Consider the following 15,333-nt stretch of genomic DNA (forward strand, 5'->3'; position numbering starts at 1 on the left):
AGGGTTTTTTTTTTTCTGTAGTGACAGGAACCAAAAGAAGAGTAGACTGGACATAAGCAACACACTTCAGGGGTCACTATCTCCCATCACCCCCAGATGGGACTGTCTAGTTGCAGAAAACGAGCTCAGGGCTCTCACTGATTCTGCATTATGGTGAGTTGTATAATTATTTTGTTATATATTACAATGTAATAACAACAGAAATAGTGCACACAATAAATGTAATGCATTTGAATCACCCCAAAACCATCTTCCTTCACCGCCCACCCCTCTCCATGCTTGGAAAACTTGCCTTCCACAAAACCAGTCCCTGATGCCAAAGTTGAGGACTGCTGCTTTCCATGGGTTTAAGCTTCCTGGGACACTCCACACACTCAAACACTTGCTGAATTGTATTCAATTTGATATTCACACTGTTTGTCCTGTTGTGTCAGGAGAGTCGCTGTCTCCACTGAAAAGGTTTGAGGGCCCACCTCCTCTCTGACCATTGCACTCCTGTCTCCCACCAGTTGAGGGCTGTTCCGCGACAGTTTTGTGCACATCTGAGTTATGTGCAGAAGGACTGCAGCTGCCACAGGGTGAGTGATCCCTGCAGCGCAACATAAAATGCTTAGTGCACGCGTGGCACTATTGAGGCGAGGGGACCCGTGAACTGCATTCCGATACAGCATCTGGTGCTCCCACTGCCTGGGACACATTGCCCCATCACTCTTCAGCTGGCTGGCTACTCCTGCCCATCCTTTAAAATCTGGCTCAAAGCTCCATTGCCTCTTAGGAACCACTAGGCTGGGCTGACCCTCGTTCGTGCCCCTTGCATCCAGGATACACTGCCGAGTCACTTACCACACTGTAAATGCCTTTTATGCGCTCACCACCCTTGCCCTCATCCCCAACACACAAGGCTATCCGCCTTTTCGTTGCCTCAGAAACTAGCACATACCAGATGCCCAATAAATACCTATGGGAAGAAGGGAAAGAAAAAGAATTGAAGATAAAAAAATAGAATTAGATGGTGCCTTAGTCTGCTCAGGATGTTTTAACAAAAGACCATAAAAGGGGTGGCCTAAAACAACTTATTTCCCATAGTTCTGGAGACCGAGAAGGCAAGACAAAAACGCTAGCACGTTGATGTGGTTGTCTGGTGAGAGCCCTCTTCCTCGTTTGCTGACGGCCACCTCCTTGCTGTGTCCTCACATGGCCAAGAGACAGGCATCTTTCTTGTGGCCCATCTTGTAGGGAACCAATCCCATTTATGAGGGCTCCACCCTCACAACCTGTTTACCTCCGCAAAGCCCCACCCCAAACACCATCACACTGGGGAGCAGGGCTGCAGCGAGGGAGCTTTGGGAAGACGCATTCAGTCTTTTGCTGATGGGAAGTAGAATGGAGAGAAAATAGGAATAAACGATGGAAAGGTAGGTGAGGAAAACAAGTAAAATGTCACTTTGAGTTTTAATCCATATAATAACGGGCAATTGGAGTAAGCAGTAAATTAACAGTAAATCACAGCTGACCTCTGAACAGCATGGGTTTGAGTTGTGTAGGTCCCCTTGTACAATGTGGATTTTTTAAAAAAATAAATACTGTCAATATATTTTCTTTATGATTTTAACATTTTTTTCTCCAGCTTTTTGAAATACAGTAATACATATAATACACAAAACATGTGTTAACTGTTATCTCTAAGACTTTTGGGGAGACAAAAACTATATGCAGACTTTTGACCACGCAGGGTTGGTGCCCCAACCCCCATGTTGCTCGAGGGCCAACTGCACGTCTAAATGCCCGTTCAAGGACGAGAGGCCAGGAGGAAGCTGAGAAGCCGGGCCAGCTTGCTGAGGTTTTCCTGGATGGCTGCAGTCGAGGTTTAAAATCCAGGTAGCTTAGCTCACAGCTGCTAAAGATATAATTACAATTCAGTGCCCTTTGAGGCACGTATATGTCAGGCCCTGTGCTCTCTCCACTACAGGAACTTAAAGTCTACCCAGCATCAGAAACATGTATCGACTCATATAGGATGGGTGCACTACCACTCCCCCAAATCCCCACTATGCTAGATGCTGAGTCCACTGCAGAGCCCTGCAAGGATGCAAACACAGGTCCGAGATGATAGGTGACAGCCCAAGTCACAGTAAATCCTGACATGGACACTCTGGCCTAAATTCTGCATCCTTCTTTTTTCCCACTAGTCACTAACCTACATTTCACATTCATCCTTTTGTTCTTTCATGCAGCAAAAATGATGAAGGCATATGGGCCAGGCACCACGTTAGGCGTGAGTGATAGATACTGCCTTGGGGAAGACGATGGTCAGTCTCTGCCCCCAGAGAGCTGGGTTATTTGTGAGGAAAAACATTATACAGGTAGCGCAAGGCATGTGAAAAGTCACAGGGAATCGTGCAGCGCTCACCTGGGCAAGCAGTGCAGCGCGGCCTCTCTGAAGAAGTGAAGACTCAGGAGGAGTTAGCAAAGGAAGGATGGAGCTACAGGGGAGAAAATGTGCGCCAGGCAGATGGAAAAACACATGCAAATACACAGATCAAAGGATCTGGGCTGGAGAAGTCAGGTGGGGACAGCAAATCACAAAAAGCCTCCTATGCACACATGGGGGACTTAATCCTAAAGCAATTGTAGGTCACAACTTCTAATCACAAAATTCCTTCCCCACAGCAAGAGAAAATCCCTTAGCTCTAAATCACTTTATTTTAATACCTACCAAAAGCCTATAGGACAGGGGTCCCCAAACTCCAGGCCAAATAACCAGTAGGTCTGTGGGGCCAGGGAAGCTCACCTGAGCTCCTCCTATCTCCTCCTACCCAGCCTCATCCACTGCAGGAGGTGAGCTAAAGCACGCTTTCCCCAGACTCCCAATACCAAGCCCTGCTGCCCGCACATCACTGTGACATCGTCCCCAGGAGGGAATGTTGAGAGCCTGGGAAGGGTACATCCAACCCTGGCTCTGGGGCTAACACTGAATTAGTGAGGTAGTTATACCATACCATCACCAGCTATAATTTACACAACCGATCCTTCTGCTGCTGCAAGATAATGCCTGCCCCCTCCCTCCCGCTCACAGGCAGCCTCCGGGGCACACTGCTCCATCCTCCCCCTTCCCTCCCCGGCAAGCTGGCTGTACCCACAAACAATCAGAAAATCCCTTGTTAAATTCGGAGTCAGAAAAGAATAGAAACCGTGCTTTCCAAATTCTTATGCCAGGTACTAGTGATCACTTCAGAAGTTATAAATGTCTAATCACTGTTGTACACCTGAAACCAACATATGTCAACTGTAATTGAAAAAAAATTATTAAAAAATTCTCATACTAGGGAAGCGGTGTTCTAGGAAGAGTATGAGAAAAGCCTTTACAGTTAAGTAAAACTAGTAAATAAAGTGGCTATTTAGTGAAACGGGCAAGGAAGCCTTGGGAGAATATTAAGATAAAAGATTGGAGACATAAGGAAAACACAAGTCACTGATAATAAAATAATTTTATTTAGTATTTTTTAAAAAAGGTAGCATATCACATATAAATTTAGACTCAAGATTACAGTGTATATTTGCCAAAAGGGACACCCCCAAAGGAGGGACAGGCTTACAGCTCAAGTGGGCACAGGGAAGCACACTCCATGGGGGGAGTTCAAGTACGAGTCTTTTCTTTAACACCTCACGAGGTCACCCTGTTCCCCACCTCTGCCACCGGGGCTTGTGGCTTGTAAAATAACCCACATCTCGCACTCGGGGCAGCAGCTTTCTGTAGCTCACGGGAACAGGAAACACCTCCAGGAAAGAGCGCAAAGACCGATGACCCAGATTTCCCACAACAATCATTATTTATCTGCAGCAACAGTACTCTGACAGGTGAGGAGTTACAGTTTCAAAGTCCTTTCAAGGAGGGCTAGAGAACACAAAATTCACTCATATAGGATGTATACAATTAATTGAGCAAAAATGAAAAAATGATTCTCTCCAGATTACAAACGCCTCTATAGGGTAAGGCCCTGGGAGAAGACCCACTCACGCCTGAGACTCCTTTCCCATGTGACATGTTTGGCACAACCCACTCGCTGCCATGAGACTGACAGTCAGCGGAAAGCTCGCCGGACGTGGTCCCCTGACTGTTCTGTCTGGCTGGAACGAAGTCCACACAAAAGGTCTTACCAAGCAGCATGTACTCAGGTCTAACTAGGAGGCACACTATTTCAGGAAAGTTAACCCCTAAAGGAAGAAAAGTCCAGGTGAAATAGGTCTCCCACAGCCACAAGCTACTACCGTATTTTGCCATGTATAATGCACACCTTTTGCCCAAATCTTTGAGAGAAGATAAGGGTGCACATTATACATGGGTATAATGATTACACACCGTGGGCATAAAGGGCATAGTAATCCCGTGTGTGATGTGCACGAAACTGTGGGTGCACGTTATACATGGCAAAATACAGTGACTCTGATGTCCTCACTGAAGGTTAAATCCACAGGCTGCCCAGGAAGTCAGTGGGACCCTGATCTCCTAGGGAAGGTGACGCTGGAGAGCAACTCCGATTTCAGCATCTCAGGGCCAAGAAGGAAGAAGACAAAAACAACCCAGGTTGCTTTCTAAGTTACTCTTCATTCAACATTATGTAGGCTCCTGATGAACAATACTGAGAGGGAGAATCAGCGTGCCAGGAACCACGGCAGCCTAGAATAGAGCCTTTAGGCAGAGGTACTGGGGCAAATGAATGTACCCCAAATCCAGTTTTAAAAGTAAAAACTTCCTGCAGTTATGATATAATACTATGCAGTGAACAGCTAGGAACTGTACGCTGCTTTTGTTTCTGGTTAAAGCCCTGCCTTGCTCCTGGCCAGCCAGAGCTGGAAGGTGCAGTGAAGGAGCTGACTAAAAACCAGGTCCCTTCGCCACAGGTAGCCGGGACAGTGACACAGACCATCACCACCGGATGGAGGAGAACGCAGGTCCCAGAGCTCTCGTTTAAAGTATAGGTTTCAGCTCACCCAGAACTTCAAACCAAGCTCTATCTCTGAGCCTACTAATGCAATTAACTACTGATTAGAAATCGCTAAAAGAATCTGGTAGAGTAGCAAGGGGCATGTCTCAGCAGGCCACCAACTTGGCTGTAGGAAAACAAAACGGTATAAATCGTATCAAGTAAATGGTTGCTCAATGGAAGCTCATTTCCTGGGGAACTTCAGCAGACTAGAAGCCAATCACATGGATGAAAGCTGGGAATGGACTCTAGAGAGTCTGGGTCCCAGGTGTACTGAGTCTTCTTTCCACTTACCACATCCTGGTGGTCTTCTTTCTGGCCTTCTATCTCTTGAATGGCTGAGCACACATTTTCCCGGGGACCAATGTAAACATTATTCAATAGATCTCAGCTTAAAAAAGCACAGCTTGTTATGTATTTAGTATTTACCATTCCAGTGCAGGCAGTATCTTAGCATCAGGCTTTCCCTCTTTCATGAGTACCAGTTTAGAAAGGAATTCACACACTGAATACTTGATAACACCGCAGCCGAAAAGACCACTGGGGTGCCAAGACAGCTGGCTCTACCCTGCAGTCGGCTGATAAGCCAGGACTACACAGGAGAGGCAGAACACAGGAGCACAAAGAGTCGTATCACCATTGTTCCCACTGAACCCCTTGGACCGCATCTTGATATGGGTGAACATTTCCACTTCTTGCATCAACCTATGTTCCCCTTCTTTTGGACGGGGCTCTCTCCAGAGACAGCCTCCTCAGGGAGGAGAGGAGAGTTTTCCCTCCCAGTCCTAACATCTGAATACTTCAGAGCGCAAGAGTCCACAAACATGCTAGGAATGTTGCTGCCAAAGTAGATCTTACTGTTGGAAGCAATGGCCTGGTACCTTCTGAGCTCCAGGTACTCTGGGGTCAGCTTGTGCTGTGTGGGTGCAAACAAGAACAAAGGTGTCAGGACACTCAGGTGCAATATTCATCTCTCTCTTTCCTTACACACGTTTTCCCTGTTGCTCTGGTGAGTATCATTACTGGTATCTGAATTGTTGCCAACGACCCTCTCTTGCTTTGAAGTGTGGCTATCACATTAACAGCTATATTACAGACCTGAAGTTCCCTCAACAAGCTCTGCCCTGAGGTAGGAAGCTGTTCATTTTTTATGGGGGGGTGGGGGTTGTTTTAGAGAACAATGAATGATATAACTCACTAGGTAACGATAATAATGTTTGTATAGTATCTTGTGGCTGTTACTTTCATATACACTTTCTCATTTAATCCAGCTGACTGAACCTGGAATCAGTTTAGAATTTGTGCTGGCTCTCTTAAGAGGTGAACAGGTTAATGGATGAGAGTGGCAGAGCTTCAAAGGAAGGGCTCATAACCTTATAATTAACGACCTGTGACTCTGCTTTTCTTGACCACATTCCAAAACTGGAAAAGATCTCAAGAAATCACCTGGTCTGGCCTCTTGCCTCTACCCAGAAGGTGGGTATTTAAACTATTTATGATGGACAGATGTTTGTCAATCATCAGATCTTTCTCATGATGAAACAAATAAACAATGTTTTATTTACATCATGATGCTATGATATATCCAACCACAATCTCTCTGGGTTCGATTAAAACTCATTCATTTCCAATGTCCATTAAAATATACTCCAAAGGCCCCTCAGACCCTTTCCTAGTGATTCTCTCCTCATCTCAAGCCTCCAGGCCAAAGCCCATGTTGTCCTTAGCAGTTCTCTAACATCTTCCACCCCCTGGACCTGCACCACTTCCAGCTGACTCATACCCCTGCTGCAGCACTGGCATCAACTCTGGTCACAGTGCACAACCAAACACTTCCCAAAGCTTTATTAATATAGGTCCGTTTCTGAGCAGCATTTTTCAAAGTGGCCTAAAGCTCCTCACTGCCCGTTCAGCATCAGACTGACCTCAGTGACCAGGTCTGGACATTTGTGCCTGGCCAGCCTCTCCCACGACAGATTTGGAATGTTAGTTTTGTAAGCTCAAGTTTCTCCTCTTGTCTTCATCTTGACCAAAGATGTTCTGTTTCTATAGAGCTGTCTCCTCCAATTCGTTAGTTAAGTGTATTTCTAAATTCATACTGGAATTCACAGAACCAACAACCCTCTTTCTGTCACCTATCAGGTCCTATAGTTTCTTCTGCATACAGATTATGTTCCTTTCTAAGTCAAAAAAGTTTAAGCCCTGTTTACATCTTCAGTCTTGATTCCAATCCTTCAACTGTATCACATACCTGAGCATCTATCTTCTTTCTCCATCCCAACAGACTCTACAACTAATAACCTTACAAACCTTGGTCATATCCTTCCCTTCTCAGAGTAACATAAGGGTTCTAGTTGCCTCTTAATTCCTGCTAACTAGATATGTATTCTCTAGACCTACACTTACCCAAGTCTGTACACAAAAATTGGTCACCCATGTAACACCCAACCTCCTTTCTCAAGTTATTACACATGAAATTCCTCATGACTAGAACATTTTCCAAATCCAGTAAAGAAGCAGTACTCAATTGGGTGCATTTGGAAACGTGTCGGAGGAGGGGTGTTGACTGTTACAGTAGCTGGCGGGCACTATTGACTTTAGTAGGCAAGGGCCTGGGATCCAAATTATCCCATAATGCATAAGATTATCTTCAACAATGAAAAAGTATCTCACTCCAAAATGCCCAGAATGTCTCTGATTGATGAGAAATACACTTTAAACAAGCTTAGCAACTACTCAAATCCCCCCACCGCCCAAAAAAAACTACCTTCTGCGGGAAGCAATTCTAAGTGAACTTCACTCCTCTCCTGTCCCACTTGTCATTTCAGAAGTCCCTCAACTTTAATTGTTGAGCTCATAGCAGTATAAATTAATGGCTACATGGCACTTTTTATAAATCTGCTTGCCTTTGTTACAGCTCCCCATTTTTATAAGCAAATGTGTAAAATTCCCTATCCAATGAAGTGTGACATGTATCTTGCTAACTGACTGACTGTAGAGGGTGTGATGGTAACTACACCTCCCTGACACTGGGTAAGATCACCTCTGTCACATTCAGAGCTGCCCCACACGGGCAAACAGAACCCCAAGCTGTACTACTGGGAGAGTGGCACGGAGAGCCGGTCACCTTGTTTGAGGCGGCATATTTCTGCGCGGCATAATACTCAGCATCTGCTTTCGCCTTCTCTCGGGCCAGGAACGCAGCATCTAGCAAACACAACAGTCAGGATATTTAAAACAAAGGAAACCTGTAACACATTTCCTCAGCTTGGTACAAGTTCAGCCTCTACCTTAAGTAGGAGTAGTCCCTTTCTCCACTGCCTGGTATTTTGACAGCTTACTTTACTGTAAAGGCATCTTACAATACTAGCAGTTTTTAAATCCTAGTCCTCAGTCTGTTCTCAAAGGGGAATATTCTTGTCAATGTCAAACGACTCTCAGCTCATCTGCCCCATATCATTTTCCACCTAATGCCGCCCTTTCTTTCTTCCACCCCTCATCGCCCAAAGTATTACAATCACACCCCACCCAGGCTGTCGGCTCCGAGTGACGTAACTACATCCAAACATGAAAGCTCTGTTCTATTTATTGCACAGGTTCCACCTGTTGGGAACTGCCCTGCCTGGTTTCAGAAGCTGTAACCCCCCATGGCTAAGGCTGAGTGAGAGACCTTGGGACCCTAAGCCACTAAGGAGACAAAGCTTATCTCCCTGGCAGGGGCACCACCTCTGCCCCCTTTACTTCACCCTGCTTGGCCCAGAGTGGGTGACCGGTTAGCCAATGACGGGTAAGATTCCTCAAAGGAGGGATGACCTAAGACAGGCATGGTCACAAGGGGGCCTTCAGGGATGGACTTGGGGGGCTATAGAAAAAGGGGATGATGGACCCCCACCCCTCGGCTCTGACATAGCCTAAGTCCTCATTTTGTCTGGAAGAAGTCTCCTAATCTCTTGGCTGCCTTATTTCCCCTGCCTGACTTAAGCCTGAAACAATGCTGGAGGAAGGTGCAGCCCTGTGCTGGAAAGGGCAGGTTCCCTGGGATGATCAAGCCTAACAAAGAATGCATAAAATCCTTTGAAACCTACTTTGTTAATATTCTCCATTTAAATGATAAGGGCCCAAGCATGAAATGAGTTTGTTCCCCAAAGTTTTATGGCCCTTTAGCTATCTGACCCTGACTCAGAATAAGCCCTCAGTTCTTTGAATGTTACCTATTGTTTGATCCTTACTGCCTAACAATGATTGATGAGCTTTACATATATATACGCCCTGTATTTCTATGCAAATGAACCCAATAAAAGCCCACTGAGGAAGTGTTTCCTGGCCCCTCTTCTTTTGAGAGATCAGCCACCTTTCCTCCTCAAGCAGATCATGTCTTGGTAGACTTATTTTCATCTGTGGTAGCTGGGGGGGTGGCCTGCGGGTGGAGCCCCCCCCCATCCCCTCCAAATTTGACCCAAAATCAGTTAATGTAGAGTGATAGGAAGCAGCAGTATGTAAGCCTAAGGGGTTCAATGTTTGGTCTTCAAGACTATGAGCTAAGAACAGCAATATCTCACTATGTGAAATCAAGGAATTTGAGAACCTCTGTTCTGGGGCTTCTTTTTCCCCAGCTTTTTTTTTTGTTGTTGTTGTTGTTGACAGGTAGGAAAACTGGTTGTGGTGGAGTTTCTCAGCTTATACATTCTTTACAATTGATTATGGGTAATTGTCACACTGCCTGAGAACAAAACGGGAGCGAATGCACCATTCTAAGTTGGAAAAGGAAAGGCTGAGTTAGAAACAATCACAATCCAAACCAAGAGCTAGATATGTACTGGCAGTTTTTTAAAAACTTGTATGGAATATCAGGTCAGCCACTTCCTCCAGACTATTGTCTATGGCCTCCCCACCCACAAGAGCCCCATCCCTGGGGGAGAGGCAGATAGGGTAGTCAGAGCCTCTTTTTTCCTGATGTACCTTCAATTTCAGAAATGCGCTTTTCAGTTTCTTTCTCCATTACTTTCTGCTGAAACCGAATTTTTGCCACTTGTGCCATCTTCTCTGCTTCTGTAATCATATACAAAAAAGATACACTCAAAAACACTTCTCTAGTTCCATAGGAATCAGCAGCACATAGTCTAACATTGAACCACACGAGGTGTTGTGTCCTGTTTGCTTTATCTACCCAGACTGTAAACAACTCAACAGAAAAAAGGGGGGGAATATTTTCCTACTTTACTGCTCTATTTTGACAGCGCTAATTTTGTGGGAAGGAGGAGTACAAAAGGTAATAGTAATAGTTCCAATCCTTCAAGGGATTAAATAGCAATGGTTCTTAAGCTAATGGGGGAAAAAAAGATACTTCATGAAAATACTCAGAACAAAAACAGAGCAACATAAATGCATGGCAAGGTACAATTATATAACATGGCAGGAGAAAGAAAGAATAAGAAAGGTAAGTTACACTGAGGAGGGCCTTCTAGAAGAAACCTTAAAGAAAATAATGGACACGACCTAGGAGGACACGGGAGCAGGTAGACAAGAAGGTACGAATGAACAAGTCACAATGAAGAGGTAATACAGAGCTGGCTGACTAGAGAATCCAACAAAAAGTAAGAATAGAAAGTGGGCTAGAAGAGCCTTGTCTTGAGTGACAGCCTAAGGAATTTAGCTTTAATATAATTAGGGATCATCAACTGTCAAACTACCATCAAGGAAATGACACAACAAAAATAATATCAGAAAAGGAACATTCTGACTGCTGTGGAAGACAAAAGAGGAAGCAGGGTAATTAATATCTGAGAATATAAAAACAATGTTGAGAGTGAACAAGTTAGCTGCAGCGGGCTGTGACAGGCAAGGAAAATAAAAGAAGAAACACTCTTAGTAAACCTCTGGCCTAACCAAAGTACCCAGAACCAGGGAAGAAAGATCACTTTCAATCACTTTCAATCACTGCAGTTCTTGAAGAACATTCTCAATTCTCCTTTTCAGTTTAAGAGGGTGAGTGTTTTAACACATTTTATGCACTTCCGTAGGGAAAGTACATAACGAAAAAAAAAAATTTCCAAGTGGTTTCTTCTTTTTAGAAGACAGTAGCCTTTATCAACTATACTCCAGGGCATACGTCCCTATTTCCTCATCAGCATAAAATCAATCTATACCACACCATCCTAAAAATAAGACTACTACACTCAACTGGGCTAGAAACTTAGCTACTCAAGATAAAACTGGGATAAAAGAGAAGTGCCCTGGTGCTTGCGGCTAGAACCCAGAGAACGGTACCTCACACAGAGGCACTGGGGCTGTGACCCCACTTCACGCCACTCTTTGCTGTGTGGGGATGAACCAGTAAAGAACATGACAAAACCGCTAGTTCAGAAAAATGGTGGAGCAGGCTCATGAGAAAATTCTTCAACTACAAAACATTCAAGCAGCATTTTCTACCTTTTCCATCTCATGGCACACAAAAACTAATTACTAAAATTCTGCAGCACACCAAAACATATCTTGTATTTTTTTGCTGATCTGACAAAAAATAGGTAAAAATTTGATTCATTCATACTGGACAGCTGTTTGTGTTTGTTGTCATTCTTTTATTTGCCGATCTAAGGGAAAGAGGTCAGTGCCCCTGACTAAACAGTCAGGTAATGCATGTTTTAAAAATTTTTGCAGCACATCAGTTGAAAATAGTTACCTTTAAAGTGACAGATAAAATATAATGAATTTGTTTTTAATGCATGGCTGAGATTCTAAGAAGGAATGGGAGCTCCTCAAGAAACCTAAGCAAAGCAAAAGCTGAGAACCTGTATGGTGGCAGCCTCGGGGTGGTCAATGGACAAGTCGGGAGAAGGACTTGGGGCACTGCGCAGGCAGGGCCAGCAGACAAGGCCCTGAGATGTGGGAACTGAGACTCCAGCACACAACAGAGCCAGCCAACGGGCTGCAGCTCCCGTGAGACTAAGAAACTACCTACCAGCCTAGTGAGAAGTTAAGCTTTTCTCTACCTAGACACATCACAGTGAAACGGGAGAACACCTGAAGACAAGAAGAAAAATCTTAAAAGTAAAAACAAGAGGCAAAACAAAACAGAAAATAGCCAAAGTAACAAAGAATAATGAACTTAGTTAGGCTTAGAACTATAGGCTAAATTACCATTCAAGAATGAAACAAAAGTATTTCAGATCAAGAAGACTGGGTAAGTCTCCACACCTTATTTAGCCTCTGCTGAAAAAACTAGCAGGAAAAAACTGATTTCCAAAAACAATGAAGAAAAAATGAGATAGCACATGTAAATTAAAATAAGTGTTTACTGTAAGAATTAATGATGATAATAATGGGAAAATAAAAACATGAAATTAAAATATGAGACACTAGTAGTATGAAAAATGGGGAACAGTGATAAGAATTACAGCATTCTAAGGTATTACTCAAGAAGAGGAGAGAAAGAATGATTAACTTTACACTTTGTCAAGTAAGGTACGCTTGTTAACATTTTACAGGTCATGACTAGTTACATATTCTCAAAATTGAATGTAAAACTTCCAATCAGGTAAAAAGAAGAATAAAGACAATTCAATCAATTCCATACCAATCACAAAAGAGGTAAAAAATAAGCAGAGAAAAAGATGCATGGTAATTAGCACAAAATTAATGATATAAACAAATCCAAACATAGCAGTAACCACAATAAATATAAAAAGACTAAACTCACCAGTTAAAAGACAGATTCTCACATTGGATAAGATAACAAAATCCAGCTATATGCTGTTTACAAGAGACACACCTAAAACATAATGACATAGAAAAGGTGAAAGTAAAAGGATGTGAAAAGATACATCAAGAAAATAACTAATCAAGAGAAATCTGGTATAGCTATATTATCATCAAATAAGCCTTAAGTGAAAAAGCATGTTTGAAATAAAGAGGGTTAGTACATAACACGTACAATTTTCCAGGGAGATGTAACACTCCTACATCTGAATGCTTGTAATGATACAGCCCCAAAATATATCAAGAAAAAAATTATAAATGAACAAATCCATGGTCATAAGTGGGAGATTTTAACACACCTCTCTTAGTAACTGACAGACCAAGAAGGCAAAAATTAGAAGACTACAGAAGATGTGAACACCGCCAACCTGACCTAATGGGTTATATAGAGAAACCTGCATTCAACACAGAGAGACTATACAATCTTTTTAATCACACAGAACATTTACCAAAAAAGACCAGGTACTGATACGCCACAAAGCAAATTTCAACAGATACCTAAAGATCTATATAATAGATTATATTTTCTGTTATAATGCAATAACAATGGAAATCAACACTAAAATGGAGCCCCTTCAAAATTCATTCAATCAGAAATTAAAAACATACTTTCAATAATTCATGAGTCAAAGAAGAAATCATAATGGAAATGTTTTTTAAAAAATTAAAACTGAACACCAGTAATAAACTACATTTCAAAACTTGAGATATACCTAAAGCAGAACTTAGAAGAAAATACATAATCTGTCATGTTTACAGTAGGAGAGACTGAAAACTAAAGAATTAAGTAACTCAAGAAGCTATAAAAGAACCAATAAGTAACCTCAAAAAAAGTAGAAGGAAAGAAATAATAAAACAGTGTAAATAACATAACTGAAAAGAAAGTGACAACAGAATCAGCCAAATTAAAATCCGGTTCTCTGAAAAGATGAGTAAGACAGGCCTCTGACAAAAATGATTAAGGAAAAAAGACGGCACAAATAAACAGCATTAAAAATAAAAAGGAAGCATACAGACTTGGTAGCGGATTCTAAAAATCAAGAGAGAGCTCTACAAATTTATGTCCTCACATTTAAAACAGCAGATGAAAAAGACAATTTTCTAGAAAAACGTAACTATCAAAACTGACTTAAAAACAAATCTGGACATAAATGCAATGAAGAAATCAATCAGTAGGTTAACTATTACCATAAAAAAAAAAACAAGCATACAAAAAAAGCACAAACCCCAAGAGACTACAATGGTTTTTACAAGTGAGTTCCACCAAATATACACAAAGGAAATAATATGTATTTTATACATAATGTTCTAGAAAAAAAATGTTCTTCAAGTCATTTTAAAGCTAGTGTAACCATGATACAAAAAACAAAACAAACGAAAACAAAAATACCTCTGACATTAAGAGTAGAAGAAAAAATTTATAAGCTAATCTCATTTATGAAAATAAAAATTATGTTACAGAAATCATCAGCAAACTACATACAGAAATGTACTGGGTAGAACCTCCTACATTATGATCAAGTGTGTTTATCCCAGGAAGACAAAATAATCCAGTAACAGAAAATCTATTAATATAATTCACCACATTAGCAGCTTTAATAAGAAAAAGCATATGGTCATTTCAACAAATATAAAAAAACACTGCAAAAGTTTTAACAGCCCTTGGCAAGCAAAAGGCAGAAGGAAACTTCATTAACTCAACAAAAGTTAAGTGCAGCCAACATCATTGGGACTATGTAAAGTTAGAAAAGAAACCAAGAATACCAATCACTATCTTTCTTTTCAACAAGCAGAACCTAAAGCAGTAAGACAGAACTAAAAAGCATAGGACTATGAAGAAAAAAACAAAACTGATCTGAAGGCAACATGCTTGCTCACATGGGAAATCCAACAGACTATTAGAAATAGCATTTTGAGTAAGACTGCTAAGTAAAAACAAAAAACAAAAAAACAACAAAAAACAAAAAACAACAGCATTCCTTATACAAAAGCAAAAGGTTAGGAAAAAGTCTCTTCAAAAAAGGAGCATATTTAAGCCCTGGCTGGTGTAGCTCAGTGGATTGAGTGCGGGCTGCAAACCAAAATGCCGCAGATTCGATTCCCAGTCAGGGTACATGCGTGGGTTGCAGGCCATGACTCCCAGCAACTGCACATTGATGTGTCTCTTTCTCTCTCTTTCTCTCTCTCTCTCCCTCTGTCTCTCTCTCTCCCCCTCCCTCCCTAAAAATAAGTAAATAAAATCTTTAAAAAAAAGGAGCATATTTATAACAGCAAAAAGTTAATATGTATGTAGAAAATGCAATTCCAATAAAAACTTTAATACATCCATATTTTACAGAACTTTAGGAGCTGGTTCTAAAATGTACATGGAGGAATAATGGGCCTGGGATAGTTCAAGCCAATTTTAGGAATAGTTAGGAACGATGAAGATAAATAGTTAAGGAGGAACTTGCTCTCCCAGATAGTAAGACCTAAGATAAAAGCTACAATAATTAAAACAAGGTAATACTGGAGACAGACCAAGAAATCGAAACAAAACAGAGACCCGAGCAACGGCACAAATCATTCACAGCATCTTGTCATATAACTAAGG

At 41.9% G+C, this 15,333-nt stretch overlaps 1 protein-coding gene across 1 annotated transcript in view; it reads right to left on the reverse strand.

Moving 5' to 3' along the window:
- Window positions 1-3,469: 3,469 nt before the first annotated feature.
- Window positions 3,470-15,333, reverse strand: part of ERLIN1 (ER lipid raft associated 1) — a 36,600-nt gene continuing 24,736 nt past the window's right edge. The window contains exons 10-12 of the mRNA XM_045853737.1: window positions 9,945-10,034; window positions 8,113-8,192; window positions 3,470-5,901 (exon numbers count right to left, since the gene is read on the reverse strand). Coding sequence (XP_045709693.1) covers window positions 5,686-5,901; window positions 8,113-8,192; window positions 9,945-10,034 — 386 coding nt within the window. The 3' untranslated portion in view covers window positions 3,470-5,685. The remainder of the gene's footprint in view (window positions 5,902-8,112; window positions 8,193-9,944; window positions 10,035-15,333) is intronic.

Source organism: Phyllostomus hastatus, unplaced genomic scaffold (genome assembly GCF_019186645.2).
Source record: "Phyllostomus hastatus isolate PE091 unplaced genomic scaffold, TTU_PhHast_1.1 phas_scaffold_1066, whole genome shotgun sequence".
Classification (NCBI taxonomy): domain Eukaryota; kingdom Metazoa; phylum Chordata; class Mammalia; order Chiroptera; family Phyllostomidae; genus Phyllostomus; species Phyllostomus hastatus.